At 35.1% G+C, this 16450-nt stretch overlaps 1 protein-coding gene across 1 annotated transcript in view; it reads right to left on the reverse strand.

The window, feature by feature from the left end:
- The window catches only part of LOC138704993 (inter-alpha-trypsin inhibitor heavy chain H5-like), a 69855-nt gene that overhangs the window by 1840 nt on the left and 51565 nt on the right, over positions 1-16450 (reverse strand). Inside the window, exons 7-10 of the mRNA XM_069833510.1 lie at positions 8639-8789; positions 6871-7250; positions 931-1233; positions 38-125 (exon numbers count right to left, since the gene is read on the reverse strand). Of these exons, the coding sequence (XP_069689611.1) occupies positions 38-125; positions 931-1233; positions 6871-7250; positions 8639-8789 (922 nt within the window). The remainder of the gene's footprint in view (positions 1-37; positions 126-930; positions 1234-6870; positions 7251-8638; positions 8790-16450) is intronic.

Below are 16450 nucleotides of genomic sequence, written 5' to 3' on the forward strand. Positions count from 1 at the left end.
CTTTTTAGGCTATATCATACTAAGGTGAATTACCTACCCATAGATGGTGATGTGTTTTTGATTTTCACATAGTTGGAGCCCCTGGATTTCATCACCAGCGACGTCATCGGTGTAACGAAGGAATACTGTAATAAACAAGTGATGCACGTTATAGTGCTATAGTGAATAACTTTCTCACTTCCTGTTTCTCCCCATATTTTTATCTTTCTTCCAGTCTTATGTAGACCTATATGTACTGCACATTTATCTATTTACATCCTTATTTCATTCTGCCTTCCAAAATAATATGCACCGTTCGTACTTTAGACATTTAATTCTTCATTTTTATTTATCTTTCCCTTTTTTTCTTATTGCAGAGTGACGGAAAGCTACCTCAATTAACTTTTGGGATCAAAACAACCATGTCTCTTTTAGTTGTATTGTTAAAGGTGTTTTAACATTTTAGGTAGCCAACAAGTATTGAAACAGTACAAATGTTTAATTTATTTTAAAGAATAGTTCAATAGCAACTCAACTAAATTAAATGTAAAGCTGTAAATGACAAAGATTACCTATGCTTTCGAAAATGACAAAAAAAATAGCCTGATGACTGTTGCTGTTTCTGCAACATGAGCGACGAATTCATTTCGTCCTCTGTTGATTCATAGTCAGTTATGTATCACTGTAACCAGAAATCCATTAGAGCCAGATCTGGTGATCTCCACGGCCAGGGAAAAGATTCAAGCTGCTATCGTTACATGTTTACTTAACAATATTGGCCCATGCTTGTTTTGATCACAATTATTTTTAATAACAAAATTTTGTCGAAGTGTACATAGATAAATTTTCTTCAATCTGTATTTTTATATTAATTTAATTTAATTTTTATTAGATATATTTCCTGCTAATTTTACCACTAACTGGGCTAACCCTGGTGTTGACTTCACTTACTTCTTTGGCTAGGGACAGGGTTCGCCTTTTGTCTTGCTTGCTGCAGTCCTGCAAAAGTTGTCGGACGCTGAGGTACTCCCAGATTCGTTGGAATGTATTCGATGTGGTTTTCGTGGTCTTTCGTGTCATCCCGTCCGTGGTCGTGAAGTACATGGGAATGAAGGGGTAAGACAAGGATCCTTGGGATGTGCGCCCTTGTACTTCGCCGTCGATGTCCTCACCGAGCAGTTGTCCCGCCACCACCAGTTCAGATCCAGAAAACGTCCGCCGAAACGTGTGTGTGGTTAAGGAAGCCGGCACAAACTACGATAGACGAAACAATAGCCTTGTAAGACACAACGCTAGGATTTTACATACAACGAGATTCTGTGTAAGTGGTGTAAAAGTCAGTACTGAGGAAAGACAAGCGAAGAAGGTGAGAGATTAAGAGGAAAAAGGGAGGAAATGAACACAAGGAGGAAGAGACAAAGAATCGGAAGGTGACCAAGTTTCAGACTTCATTATAAAGTTTAAGAGCACAAAAACGTCTAAAGTAAGACAACACAAAAGAGTTAATGAAAGCTATAAAAATGACTTCAAACAGAAGTGAAAGGATGAAACGATCTGAACTGGTGAAATATGCTTCATACTTAGCTCGGCCTAACAAGAAGCAATAACTACAAATTTGTAATTCTATGACGAAACCACCCTTATGGTTACACATATGACAAGTGATGACAGCATTTTTAAAAACGCCAAATTTTTTAAATCTCAGTCCTAAGTCTGGAAGAAAGTTGGAAAGGAATTTGCTCACTTTTTTTATACTACAAGCCGCAATTTACATGCTCTCCTAAATTGGATGGTAGGTCTAAATGATAAATACATATAATTGATTATTCAACGTGGACGGCGAGGCCTCCTATATGAATATAAATACAGCGTGTTTCCATGGGTGAATATATAATAGGATGCGAAACTTACTGAGTTTTCCGTGCTATATGCTAGAGGCGCTAATATAGAAACTGATCTTGTTGCCATCTGTTGGACGGAGGAGAACTTATTACATCTCGCAGTGCACCAAGTAGCGAAAACAAAAACTAATTACTCCATGCATTTAGCAGCGCACTTGGTGATGAAAATGTTAAACTATACAGAAAATATTTATTCCCTCCCAATCTCATCGTTATTCCCAACCCAATTTCAAATAAAACATTTACATTTTTATTCCTCACAGCATCTTCCACTGAAAATTCTTACCGTAGCCGACAGGAAGATAAAAGAGACGATCTATTTTACACTACCCAATTAAAATATAACCAGAGACAGAAAATAAAGCAAAGGGTTAGATAATTGGGATTGTATTCTTTGGGTATTTAGTGTACAGGGCAATGGAAAAGTCTGCAAAAACTACTTAGATAGTTCAATTTATTATATTACTATTACTTTGTAATATATTCAACAACATTATTTTTACAACGTCCATAAACATCACTTTTTAACATACAATGATTTTATACACGCTTAGTATCACTCTATGTCCACTCATTAGCAAGTTTCTGGTTGCCATCTTGTCTTCTCGAGCATCGTCTGTTCGTCTCGAACGAACGGATGAATAGAGAACACTGGGTAATCTATCCAACACGTAGTTCTAATGTTCACCACCCACGACGTCCGGCGCTAATCATCTTATTTGAACCCCCTTCCGTCAGATGGTGCTGACCGCAGTTTCGCATCCTATTTTATATTCATCCATGGTGTTTCCGGGCTGGTGTTACAAACTTCCAGGGATGATGGGGAAGGACACATGTATCAATTTGAGATAATGGACCCTGGTCCGGAAATGACTGAGTCGAAAGTTACAAGCAAAAATAGTTGTCTGGAAATGAAATTGTAATTTGGCATCACATGCCCTTCTTCCTTTAACCTTTGGAACAGTCCTGGAAAGATGGTATGGGCCGGATGGCTCCTATGTGGGTACTTGTCCCGATACAATCTGTGAGCTTGTCTACTGTTCCCATTGGCTCATCCGTATTCGAAAATCAGGTCTGCATATTCCGCTATCGTGTACTCCTCAATTTCACTAGGACTGATCGACTGGACAATGCAACTTGTACACTGCTGTCTACAGACGTGCATATCAGGACCGACCATGTCCGTTACATATTACGCTATCTACATTGCTTTAGTGTAGTTTCCTGTCCCCATCCCTCAGACAGCGCACTGAATGGAATACTGTGAGTAGACAACGTAAACAACGTCAGATGAATACAGTATATGTAAGATGTACAGATAAATAAATATACATAAATAAGGTGTACAGAGGAATAAAATTATTTCATTTCCACAGAACTATTTTTGCTTGCAACTTTCGACTCAGTCATTTCCGGACCAGGGTTCCTTATCTCAAATCGATACATGTGTCCTTCCCCATCATCCCTGAAAGTTTGTGACACTAGCCCGGAAACACCCTGTATATACTAAATGTTAAAGTTGCAATTTGTATGCCTGATTTTATCCGATGTACAATTAGGTCACAATTTACAAACAGAGCTCGTACCACTTCTTCAGGGGTCTTGCCAGTGCTCTCCCTCCAACTGGTCGGTAATTAAGGACTTGTTTTGGCCATATGGATTCAGGCATTCCATGAATATTGTTCTTCCATTTTGAGTTTAGTCCGAATTCTGTTAAAATAAATCCATTTAGTTTTTTATTCAAAAGTGTGTAACCTGGAGTTTTTCGCATGAATCTCATCTCATCATTGGCTACTATTCATGTGTTATCTCAGTGTTCCGCAACCTGTGTGACGCAGCACACTGATGTACCATCACAAGGTGAAAGGTGTGACTCGAACGTTTACCTATTATTGTAAGAAATTAGAAGTGCGATGGTTATCACGAGGTAAAGTGTTAGCGCGAATTTTTTAACTTAAAGATGAGGTACTGTACTTGTATTTTTGACTATTGAGGGGCATGAATACGCGGATTTATTTGCTGATGATGAACGGGTATCTAAGTGGGCATATCTTCGTACATTTGAATGACCTTAACAGAAAAATGCAAGGTAGGAACGAAAATATTCTGACTTGTATGGATGAGAATCAAGAATTTGTGAATAAGCTGAATTTATGGATACAGATTATTGAAAATGGGTCGTTTGAGATGTTCCCAATTGTATGGTCCCTTGCTGATGGTAATGAAGTGTTGATGGACTCAATTAAAGAACATTTAGTAATGTTGCAGCAAAAGTTCAAGAATTATTTTGGACAGTGTGTTCAAGATTTCGACTGGGTTCGTGATCCATTCATTGTGGATTCAAAACATCTTCCAAATAATATACTCGTACAAGAGGAACTGGCAGATTTAAAAGCAGAAAGAACATTGAAATTAAAACTTCTCGAAGTGCCTTTGGAAACATTTTGATTGGCAATAAGGAGTGAATACCCGGCTATCTCCGAGATGGCAGTTAATATATTATTGCCATTTTCAACCACATATATGTGTGAATTGGGATTTTCGACATTAACTGAAATTGAAACATCAAAGTGGGAGAGACTCAGATCCATCGATGAAGAAATGAAGCTTCCACTGTCAACGATTCCGCCTCAGATCAGACACCTCTGTGCAGCTAAGCAGGCCCAAGTATCACATTGAAGGTATGAGTAGAGTTATTTACTTTAATATTGGTAATAGAAATGTGTATTTTCTACAATGAATTATAGTTCATGAATTGTTAATAAGATAATGCAAGAGTCGATTATTATTATAATTATTATTATTATTATTATTATTATTATTATTATTATTATTATTATTATTACTAACTTGATTCTATTACATAATTATATTAAGAGAGTCACATCATATGTTTTGAGGGGATTAACATTTTGGTGTACCGTGTAGAGTCTAGGCCCGCCTAGGGTGTGCCGAGAGTAGAAAAAGGTTGCGGAACACTGTGTTATCTTGTTTTCTGATGGTACAGACCGCATTGGCATGTGCCAAAGTTGGTCTTGCTAGCATGTTTCAGACTCTTAATCTCTTTTACGCTGGATCAACAACCATTTAAAAAGAGAATTAATGATGCCAGTGACTTTGATAAAATTTTCAATTTTGATATCAAATTTATGTCCTAGTCCCCTTCATATGAAATATTATATACAAGATACTTCAATATAATCGTATATTGACTTGTTCTAAAACATTTTTCTTGATGAAAACTTTGCTTGGAATCCGATTTTTGCCTCTGAAAACCATGACTAGCGATTTTGCAGTAGAAATTTCGAAATCATAACTTTTTGCAATGATATTTATTTAGAAAGTCTATCGATCGTTGAAATTCATTTTCAGACTTCACTTGTAAGAAGAATGATGTCAATATCGATCTGTCCATTTACTATTATGTGCTGTCTGTTTGCATCCCTTATCCAGGAATTAATCACGATACTCATGTAAATAATAAAATAAGAAAGAGTGCCTACTCGAATTTTCGTCTTCATTCTTTAAGTATATATTGAAATTATATCCTGAGTCGATCCTTTGATAGTAACAAGATAAAAAATTTTCTTTTGGCGTTATGTCCTATACATTGATAAGAAATTGTATTGTGTCAAATACATCTGTTGCAAATATAAGAAATAACATTTTCGCAAGTCTTTGTTCAGTTGCTGATTTATATATTCATTCATTATTTCAATGCGTGGAGTGATGTTTCATGTGAAAGCTACAGTTTCTTAATTGAATTTGTGTCAAATTCATTTTAAAATTTGTCAAATAATACTGCACTAACCTCGAGAAAAGTTCTTTTCCTGAAAAGGTTTAATACATTTGGTCAAGATACGAGTGATTCGAAACGAAGCCTCGGTCACTTTTTTTTTTTTTTTTTTTAGACTTGCATAGGTCAGTTGGAAAAATTGACTGTTGTGTTTCTACTATCTTATACACATTTTGAAAAATTCCTTTTTTTTTTTATTTTTTTTTTTTAAGGAATGGAAACTGAAGTCTCACGTATTACACAGAAACACTTATCACGAAACTATGTGGAGAAATAAGGTTCATTTCATTCAGTGTGGAAATGATACGTTTTTGGTTTCTTAGCATAACTCGCTTTAAATATGGAAAAAAATATCAATAACTAAACATATATCGGCATTCAATAATTAAACTAATTTTATAAATAAATAAGAATGTTGGCTAATCGGTCTTCCAGTAGACGTGGTGATTGATCAGGCAGCGATTAGGGCTGCGGGAGAGTGTGTCTAATTCATCTCCGTGACTGATTCTGTGTGATTCATTCATTCATCTGTGTGACTGATTCATTCATCTGTGTGACTGATTCATTCATCTGTGTGATTGATTCATTTATCTGTGTGATTCATTCATCTGTGTGATTGATTCATTTATCTGTATGATTCATTCATCTGTGTGATTGATTCATTTATCTGTGAGATTCATTCATCTGTGTGACTGATTCATTCATCTATGTGATGGATTCATTCATCTGTGTGATGGATTCATTGATTTGTGTGATGGATTCATTGATCTGTGTGATGGATTCATTCATCTGTGTGACTGATTCATTCATCTGTGTGACTGATTCATTCATCTCCGTGACTGATTCATTAATCGGTGATTGATTCATTCATCTGTGTGGATTGATTCATTCATCTGTGTGACTGATTCATTTACCTGTGTGATGGATTCATTCATCTGTGTGATAGATTGATTCAACTGTGTGACTGATTCATTCATCTATGTGACTGATTCATTCATCTGTGTGATAGATTAATTCATCTGTGTGACTGATTAATTCATCTGTGTGACTGATTCATTCATCTGTGTAATTGAATCATTCATCTGCGTCATTGGCTCATTCACTACATTTTTTAAGAAATAAATAAATCTCGCAGAACAAAAATCAAGATGCAATTCACTCAATTTGTTCCAACTACCCTCACGTTTGCCTTACCTGCTTCGGCTGGTATTTGAATGAGATGTCTGCCAGCACCGGAGACTCGAATTGGCGGTAGAACGCCCTGAACTGTTCCGCCGTGTCCGACGAACTCTGCACTTTCTGTGCAAAGCCTAAATTGGTGCTTGAGAGTTTTTCGAGGAACGCAAAGTCCACAGTGTCGTCATTGCCCAGTTCCAGACTGAACACGCACGTCTGACCTGCGTTGGCCTTGCTCACACTGGGAACTATCGTGTGAGTGTCTGTGATGCCCATGCTTGGTTTGCCGGCTGTCAGGAAGACTAGAATGGATTCGAAAACTTCGTTGTCTGCAGAGCGTCCCATGTGAAGTCGTGACGTTGCTAGAGCTTTCAGTAGAGCATCATGAATGTTGGACTCTGGTAAAGAGGATAGAACGACTTGTAATCAATTGACAACAATGCACCAGTGAAGTCTGATACTGAACTGGAAAGGAGAGGGGAAGAAGGAAGAATAGAAGAAAGAGGAAAAGAGCGGTAAGAGAAAAATGAAAAGAAGAAGAAACAGGAAAACAGAGAAAGTGAGGGGTAAAGAAAAGGGAAGGAGAAGAACAGAATAAGGAAGAAATAAAAACTAGAAGAAAAGTGAGAATAAAAGTAAAATAAAGATAACACGGAAATAGACTGAATAATGAAAATAATAGAGAACGAATATTGATGGAAAAAGGATAAGAAAGGAAAAGTAGGGAAATCAGTGCGAAAGATGATGGAATACCAGGACAAGGAAGAAGAAGACATACTACATGGTAGAGAGAAAGAGAAAGAATCAAGGGGAAAGAATAGGATAATTAGGACTAGGAGAGAAGAGGAGATGAGAAGAAAACCGAGAAGAATAAGATAGTTAAAACAGGTGTGCATAGCCACTGAATCTAAACGTTATGACAGATCAGTTGCTACGTGAAATAATTTTACTGAAATATCTTAAAACTAGACAAAGTTCTTTACAATTTTCAGGAGTGAAATGGAACTCTATTGCTGTTCTATTTTTGTAAGTCACTCTGAGCTGTATTTGAACCCGGAAACTTCGGACCAGTGATAACTTTTGATGGCTAGTTCATTTGCGATGTTTATGATGTCATTTACAGCTAAACCAATGATAAGAATGTAAATGGATAAAGAGAATATTTGTAAATAAACCATATTATTATAGGAATATATTTATTACTAATTGCAGACATATTAAATAATTTTAGAATTATTTCTTAAATAAAAAATCGAATGATCTTCCAGATGAAAGTGATGAATTAGTGCAATCTCATTTTCAAACTGAAACACCAAAATGTCCCTCATTGTTTTAAGAATTTAGGCTTTCGTAGAGATTACATTTCCCAATGCTGTGTTCAGATATATCTCCGTTTCAGGTTTACCCACATTGAGGTCATACAAACTAAGATTTGTAACGCTCCTTACTCGCCTGACTTGTTCAAATAACTGGAACAGATAGGCGAACCTTCTAGATGTTGGATTATATTATTCTGGTGATGAAACATACGGGTAGTTCCGAAATGCTGAATAGGCCTACATTAAATCTTAATAAAGAATTATATATAATTATATCCACAGCATATCTTATATTTTACGGTTTTTAATCCTACTATTTCATCCATAAGATGTTCGGACGTTCCTTTCAAAGCATTGTCCAGCATCTCCGGTAAATTACACAACAGCAGCATTCTTGAATCTACTTTCGAAATAATGGAGAGTAAAAACTATGATAATTGGATTTGTTAAAATTAATGTGTAGTTACCGCCATGTGCTGTCAAGCGCTGCACGAATTCTTTTGCCTTCGCTATGTTGACAGGAGTGGCTTTTGCTGCAACGTTTGACGTTAGTACCGCGTTCAATTTTGAAGTAGAACTTTCTTGCTTCATGTTCTGGTTCAGTACGTAATTCCATATCTAGAAAAAAATTATTATACAAGTGAGTAAAAGTAGGTGGAAATATTGAGCTAACTTCCACATGTGTATTAGCTACTTACGGTCGAATGTAACATAAAATCTTATTAACTACCTCTTAATAAATCATTATAACAAATAATATTATACTTCAACATTAAATATTCAAGAAAGACACTAGTTAAGTGCTTTGTGTGGAGTATGGCATTGTTTGAGATAGAAACATGAAAATTACGACGAAGTGAAGAGAAGTGACTAGAAGCATTTGAAATGTGGTTATGGAGAAGAATGGAGCATGTGAAATGGACAGACAATAAGAAATGAAGCTGTGCTACAAAGAGTGACTGAAAACAGAATAATGCTGAAACTAATCAGAAAGAGAAAAAGAAGTTGACTGGGTCACTAGCTAAGAAGAAACTGCGTATTGAAGAATGCACTGAAAAGAATAGTGAATGGATGAAAGGTTCGGGGCAGAAGAAGATGTAAGAGATAGACATTAATATATACATGGATCATATGTGGAGACTATGAGGCAGACGGAAAACAGGAAAGATTCGAGAATGCTGGGTTTGCAATGAAAGACCTGTCCTTGGGCAGAATACTATGAATGTATTTATTCACACTGAAAATGGGTAAATACCCGGTGGCAGTGGTAACTAATTACACTTAATAATTACAATTAATAATAAATTACAATTCATAGTATTAATAATAAAATAATAATAATAGCAAAATATAATAATATTAACAAGGGGCATCCTAAATTAAATGAATCACTTAATACGACATAAGTAAAGTAAATCTAATTTATATCTTAACCTTATGTTCGAACTTAAAACCACGAACATATATGATATGTTTATACATGTACAAGTAGCCTTCAGCACTACACTCATTTCGCTATCAATTCACTCACTGCACTGGAACTATGAAACATTTCTCTGACACTAGCCTGATTTCACTAACACTTCCAAAACATTTCACTGTTCAAATACTCTGCATTACCACTGTAAACTATAAAACTTCACTGACACAACACACTTCACAGACACAAAACACTTCTTCACTGGTAGAACATTTCAAATAACAAAACATCAATTACACTCTTATTATTCCGTAGTATTGTACCTACTATATTAACCTCAAATCGCTAGCCTAGACACCATTGGAAGCAATTTAGGACGTTCACTATAACTCACACCCTTTCACTATAAATCTATCTCATTTCTCTGCCACTATAACTCTCAGAATTTACCATTAAGCTCACTGTGCTTTCACTACAACACATTGCACAACCAATATAAACCACTGGAGATTCACTATGTTTCTCTGCTTACTCACTATACTTGTAAAGCCACGAAATAGTCTGCATAATGTATTACCGTCTATTATTAAAGTCCTTCAGCCGATTTTTAAATACATTTTTGGTTATTGGTAAAGCCTTCAGTAAGTCTGCAGGTAGAGCATTCCAGTCCCTGATAGTACGATTGAGAAAAGAAAACTTTCTAGTGTCCGTCCTCTGTCTTCTTTCCCTCAGTTTATATGAGTGGTCGTTCCTTGAAAAGTAATTTGGCGGCTGCAATCTATTCTTTATTTCTCTCCAGGCAGGCTCACCTCTGTATGTTTTGAACATTGCGCATAATCGAATTCGCGTTCTTCTGTCCTTGAGTGAGTCCCATTTTAATGGTGAATTATTACGACAAAGCTTGAGAGCCGTATTTGAATCTTTTCCAGTGTCTTAATATATGTACTAATCTATAAGGATCCCAACATGCAGCACCATATTCCATTACTGAACGAACTAGTGACTTATATGCAATCTCTTTGGATTTATCAGAGCCTTTTCGTAGTACCCTCATCACAAAGTGTAACGCTCTCCATGCCTTTCCCGCTGTGCCAGTAACGCGTTCCCTCCAGCCGAGATCGCTGCTAAAAGTTATTCCTATGTTATGAATGAATAAATATATAAAGGGTTCAGAGCCATAGTAGGCCAAGCGCCATAAATAAAAAGCGAAGAAAACAAGGGTTAAAATTAAGTGATTATTATAATTTAATGAACCATATAGCAAGTAATATAAAGTATGCATATTAAAACTATATGACATATCAATCTTCAATAAACTATGTTATTCACTTAACTTTAAACCTTGCTTTCTCCGTTTTTAATAAATGGCGCTTGGCCCACTATGACTCTGAACCCTTCATATAAAGACAGTTATTCTTTACATTCATGTTACTGTTACTAGAAACAACAAGTAGATAAAAGTTTACAAAGGTCATTCGTCGCTACGGTAACGTGTGATTAAAAACACAAAATGTAAATGTTTACCTGATAGTCCTAGTAAAAATAACATGGATATAAAGAATATGTCAACATTTTTTAAAAGGTGGGGCATTTTTAGTGAATTAGTTTCAAAGTGTGATGAAACTTTATGCAGTGGATTAAACATGTATTTAAACAACCTAAGAGCCAGCTCAACATGGGTAAATTACTCAGTCCGAAGTACAAGAAGCTTAGGAAAGCATTTTTCATTAAGATTTCAATACATAAAAAGACCCTGACTCGTGAGTACTCTGCCAAGCGAAAACGCTCCTTTGTTTAACTCGCCGTAACTCGGAAACCAGCCTGAATATTTTGAGTAGCGCTCACTTTTAAAAGTAATTTCCATTCCTTCTTAACAATTCTCACGCTTTGACTCCCATCTCATGTGAAAAAACAAAACGTTTACCGCTTATAAACTTTTGAAGTTTTAAATATCTATTCTGAACAGATCACATCGAAGTTAGTATTCTTTTTTCTTACTTTAAAAAAAAAGATTTTCGTTTCGAATTTCTTCCTATGCCTTCCTTAGACGTTAAGCTATGAATTTAAAAAATGCTGCGTGATTGATTGACTGTCATAGAATGATAAATGTTAAAGGAGCGGGAAATATCGTATGATTCTTTATTAAGCTTTACGAACGTTAACATACGTCACCAAATACGTCATTTCTGACGTCAACATAGCATTAACGTTTAGCGTCGATGACGGTGCGAAAACTTTATTTTTTGCAACTTAACCACCTTAATCGGCCTCTATATTTCTTAGGCCGTTGCAGGGATGATCTTACATTGAAACAATTTTGTAAGATAATGGCTTTAGTTCACTCAGTGCTTGCCATCCACATCTCAGTTTAATTCAGCTAATATGAAACATTTCGAAAGTAAGTGTTCCTTGATTCAGAACTGCTCTGAGGTATGGGTTCAATTCCCACTTGGGCTGATTACTTGGTCGAGTTTTCGTCCGAGGTTTTCCCTAACTGTACGACAAATGAGGCATTCAGAAGCAAAGTAATATAAGTGACATTTGTTTTTAAAGTGAGATAAGTATATATTCTAAATCTTTAACGTCACTTCTGTTCAGAGAAATAGTGATATAAGTGCAGTTCCAGTCATTGCTGCGCCATGTTGGCCTTACACTTATATTACAATGCAAAAAGAGTTTTGTCTGAGAGGCAAACTAATACAAGTGCGTTGTTTGCATATTGTTGTTGCGTTTCTTCTGTGTATGACTAATTCATTTGCCATAATGGAGAGAGGTAATAAATTACATATTCGAAACATCTACGTGGAAGGCCTGCACACATTGAGCTGGACCAACTATACAGTGATCCAATAAGGATAACTTTTGCTAAGTGGAGCAACTTGCAATAGCTAAAGAAATTCATCCCGCTCATACACCACTCTTTCTTTGATGACCTGAAGCATTAGGATGGGCCTATAATAAGGACTGTAGGACGTGGAAAAGTGCGTGGAAGAGGAAGTTGAAGGAATATTCGCTGTAGGAGCACTACAGATGCACTTCATGACAGAAACATAGATGTTTCAGCAGAGAGAGATATGACTTCATTAGATGAGCCTAGTGACGTAATGAACAGCGACTAAGGCTGAATTTCATCTAAAATTTGAAATTTTCTTAGCCCTCTTCTTTCGGAGTACCAAAAACCACAGCAACTGTTGTCCTGGAAATTGAATATAATATTCAACCAATAAGACACTATGTATTAAAAAAGGATCTAAAAATACATTTAAAATTGCAAGCCTCATCCAGATCTCAGATGTTCTTCAAACTGTCAGATAATATCCTCTGTAATTTCTACAAAATAAACAAAGAAGAAATACCAGTCTATATCACAGATACTCATTGCTAAAACTCCAGTTGTAAATGAAATTCCTCTATGAAAATGGATAATTGCAGAACATGCCTACAAATTCCACGAAATCATTTCAAAAATGATCCTTCATACATTCTTAAGTTATATGCCATGGAACTACTCTGCAGCTCATATAAGGATTACCTTCAAATTTATACAGATGAATCTCTAAACTCTGATGATGGAACATCAGGAGCAGGGTATTATATTCCAAAATATCAAGAAAATTACTTCATACCATGTTCAGCTTCCTCCAGTCTTGACACTGAATTGCTAGCTATTGATGCTGCTCTTTAGTGTGTTACTCAAATTTCTGAAAGATCTATTTGAATACTTATCGACTCCAAGGGGGCTATATTTAATATAATTAAATATGTACCACACCTATACGCACATAGAATTATTCCAATTCACAAACAACTAAGTGAACTAAAAAAAACTTCAAAAGAAAATACTATTTCAATGGATACCTAGTCATTGTGGTCTACCTGGAAACGAGAAAGTCGATAACGTTGCGAAACAGGCAACACATTTGCAACCAAGACCTCTTCAAGTGATATCTCTATTCAATGCCTTTACTTCAGTAAAGTTTCATTTTATAAACTTATGGATCAACAATTGACTCTCTTCTGACAAAGGAAAAATTTTACAGTCCGTTAAAAAGAAACCGAATGACCTGTAAATTTACAAAAACTTGCCCAGACATGTTCAAACATTTTAACAAGAGCCAGAACAGATCAAATTGTCACATAATTGTATCTACACCGATTTCACCTTTCTGATACTCCTACTTGTATGTGGTTTAATAATCATGGTGAAGATCTGGAACACATTCTTCTATACTGTCCATTCATAAAACACAAAAGAAGTCAATTAAAATCATCAATATCAGTTGCAGAAGACACATCTCTGCAGTATATATTGACTACACCCCACCTCTGGCTAGTAGCAACAGGCGTCTATAATGAACACCGATCAAAATACCCCTAATTTACTATGAAAAAGAAGAACTGAAAATACTACAGTGGACTATAGTTGACTTTATGTTCTCTGCAAACAACTGGAGACATTAAGAAGATCGATTGATTGATTCTTTCGGTTATACAGACACATGTTTTGTTATAATATGATAATAAGAAAGCTCAAGGGCTGTTAAGACAGAAATGTTTCAATGTTGTAAGCAATGTCCTTGTTCTTGTTTTAAATAATATAAAAATACCAAAAACCCTTGCACTTATATTACTTTTCCACAAAAATATTTTCGTGGCAAAATAATACAAGTGACTTTAGGACCCTATTTTATCTAAACAGTTTCAGAATAGATAATTTATATTTAGAAGTTGAAAAATATAGGTACCAACATATATAACTGTAAATTTACAGCAAGATAGTCCTGTAACAGATTTTTTAATTTCCGTTTCAACTTCAAAGTCACTTATCTCAAAACTTACTAAATGTCACTTGTATCACTTTGCTTCTGAGTGCCTCAAATGTCAAATAATCGCATTACGAATTCTTCGGTCACATCTCATCAAATAACATCTCGATACTGTCAATTCCGTCGATGTTAAATAATCTAGTACGGTAGTTGATACAGCGTATTTAAATAATAGACTAAAACGAATTGAAAATAAGAATAGCAGATATAAACGTCCATCATGTTTCTTTGTCCAATCTAAATCCAATAATGAAAGAAATTATTAATCGCACAATGTGACATGATTAAAAGCATAGAAAAGGCCCGATTTTATCAACTAGCAAATAGATCGGGCGTGAGATTTCTCTTAAGGCTCGACACTGCAACTTATCATGCTTATCGTCTCATGTATTTATAGCGACAATTGAGGAGCCCAGTGGAAAAGGGGCCATGCCACAAAAACTAGTTTTTTTAGGAGAAGCATTTTGAACTCAAGTGGTTCTCCTATGTAAAGTATGCGCATATGTGCAATGAGATCTATGAGTATTAAAATATAATACTCATATATAGCCTACCTATATCTAACTTGTGGTTGGTATCGAGTCATTTGCACAGTGATGAAAAAAAAACAATGGAGTTGATTTCCTACAGAATGCTCTCATGAAAGGCTACTTGGTTGTTTTTAAGACAGCATAAGTGGAATTCAATACCGATTATTATTTTATTAAAGTAATATAGCTGTACATTAGGGTGGAGTGAAAATATTAAGTTTATGGATTCGAAATGCAATATCAAGGAAAAGTTTTGGTGTTATATCATAAAGAACAATGCATAATATATTTTCTCTAGATTAATATTTAGAGGTGCCCCAAGAGTATCATATTTTGAAAGTTTCACAAAATTTTGAGGTTCAGATTTTTTTTTAGTGAGAGAACAGTCTCCAGTGATTTAATGTGAACAGGATACCAGGAACATGTTAAAAATACATGTTAAAAGACTCTGCATATTATTGGTCCCCTGTTGTTTCGTCTTGAAGTGTCACAGAAACCTCAATTTATGAGAAAATTGGGAATAATCACAAAACTCTTAGGTATGATATAATTAATATAATAAAATTAATGGAAATTCATTCTTCTTATGTTGCAGGGAATTTAAATCAGAATATCTCTAATTAATACAAGAAATCTGATCTTCTACCCTGTATTTGGAATACCAGAGGGGCTGAACCCATCACAATTACCTACCTATCATTACGTAATGAAATATTATCTATGGATAAAAAATGATTTAAAATCTGACTTCAAACCAAAAGAATCTACTGTTGGAGAGATTTGAGAAAGAGTTGTTATCAAAGCTAAGGAAATCCAAGTAAAGGCATAAATTCCGAAAAACAATCATAGAAGAATATTAAACTGATTCGTGCTTACCATGATCAATACACAAACTTAATAAAACCTTGTAAGAAACGACATAGTGACGACAACTAAGATGACAACATTGCAAAATTCAAAGAAGAAGCAAACAAACTATTTGATATAGTTATGCAGTTGCAAATGCAAAAAAAATTAATACTGTAGGCCTAATTGTGATAAAGACCGCCGTGTTCCAAAACAAAAAAGAATGTTTTACTAGAGCAAAGTACAGAAAGAAGGATAATAATTAGACCTGTTGATTTCGTTACCACTCAGAAAGAGTTCTAACTAAGAGAAAATTAATTGGCTGAAATGGAATTTTTGTCATATTTTATGTAAAATACTATATATTTTGTCCCTATAGATCCCCTCAAAAATATGGTATACTGGAACCCCAATTTAGAGTCTTCCAAATAAAGTTTAAATATGTGATTTTACAGCAATTCATTAGTTATGTAATGAAAAACAAAATAATAGAACAAATATACAAAGAGGCAAAAAAATATATATATAATTTTAAGAAACTTGAAAGCCCCTGGAGCACCTCAAAAATTAAATATTGAAACTCCATGTTTTTCACATTTCTAAGTTAAGTGAAAATACAATTTTTGCAACCATTACATTCAGAAAACAGATAAAAAA

This window comes from Periplaneta americana, chromosome 8, assembly GCF_040183065.1.
Source record: "Periplaneta americana isolate PAMFEO1 chromosome 8, P.americana_PAMFEO1_priV1, whole genome shotgun sequence".
Classification (NCBI taxonomy): Eukaryota; Metazoa; Arthropoda; class Insecta; order Blattodea; family Blattidae; genus Periplaneta; species Periplaneta americana.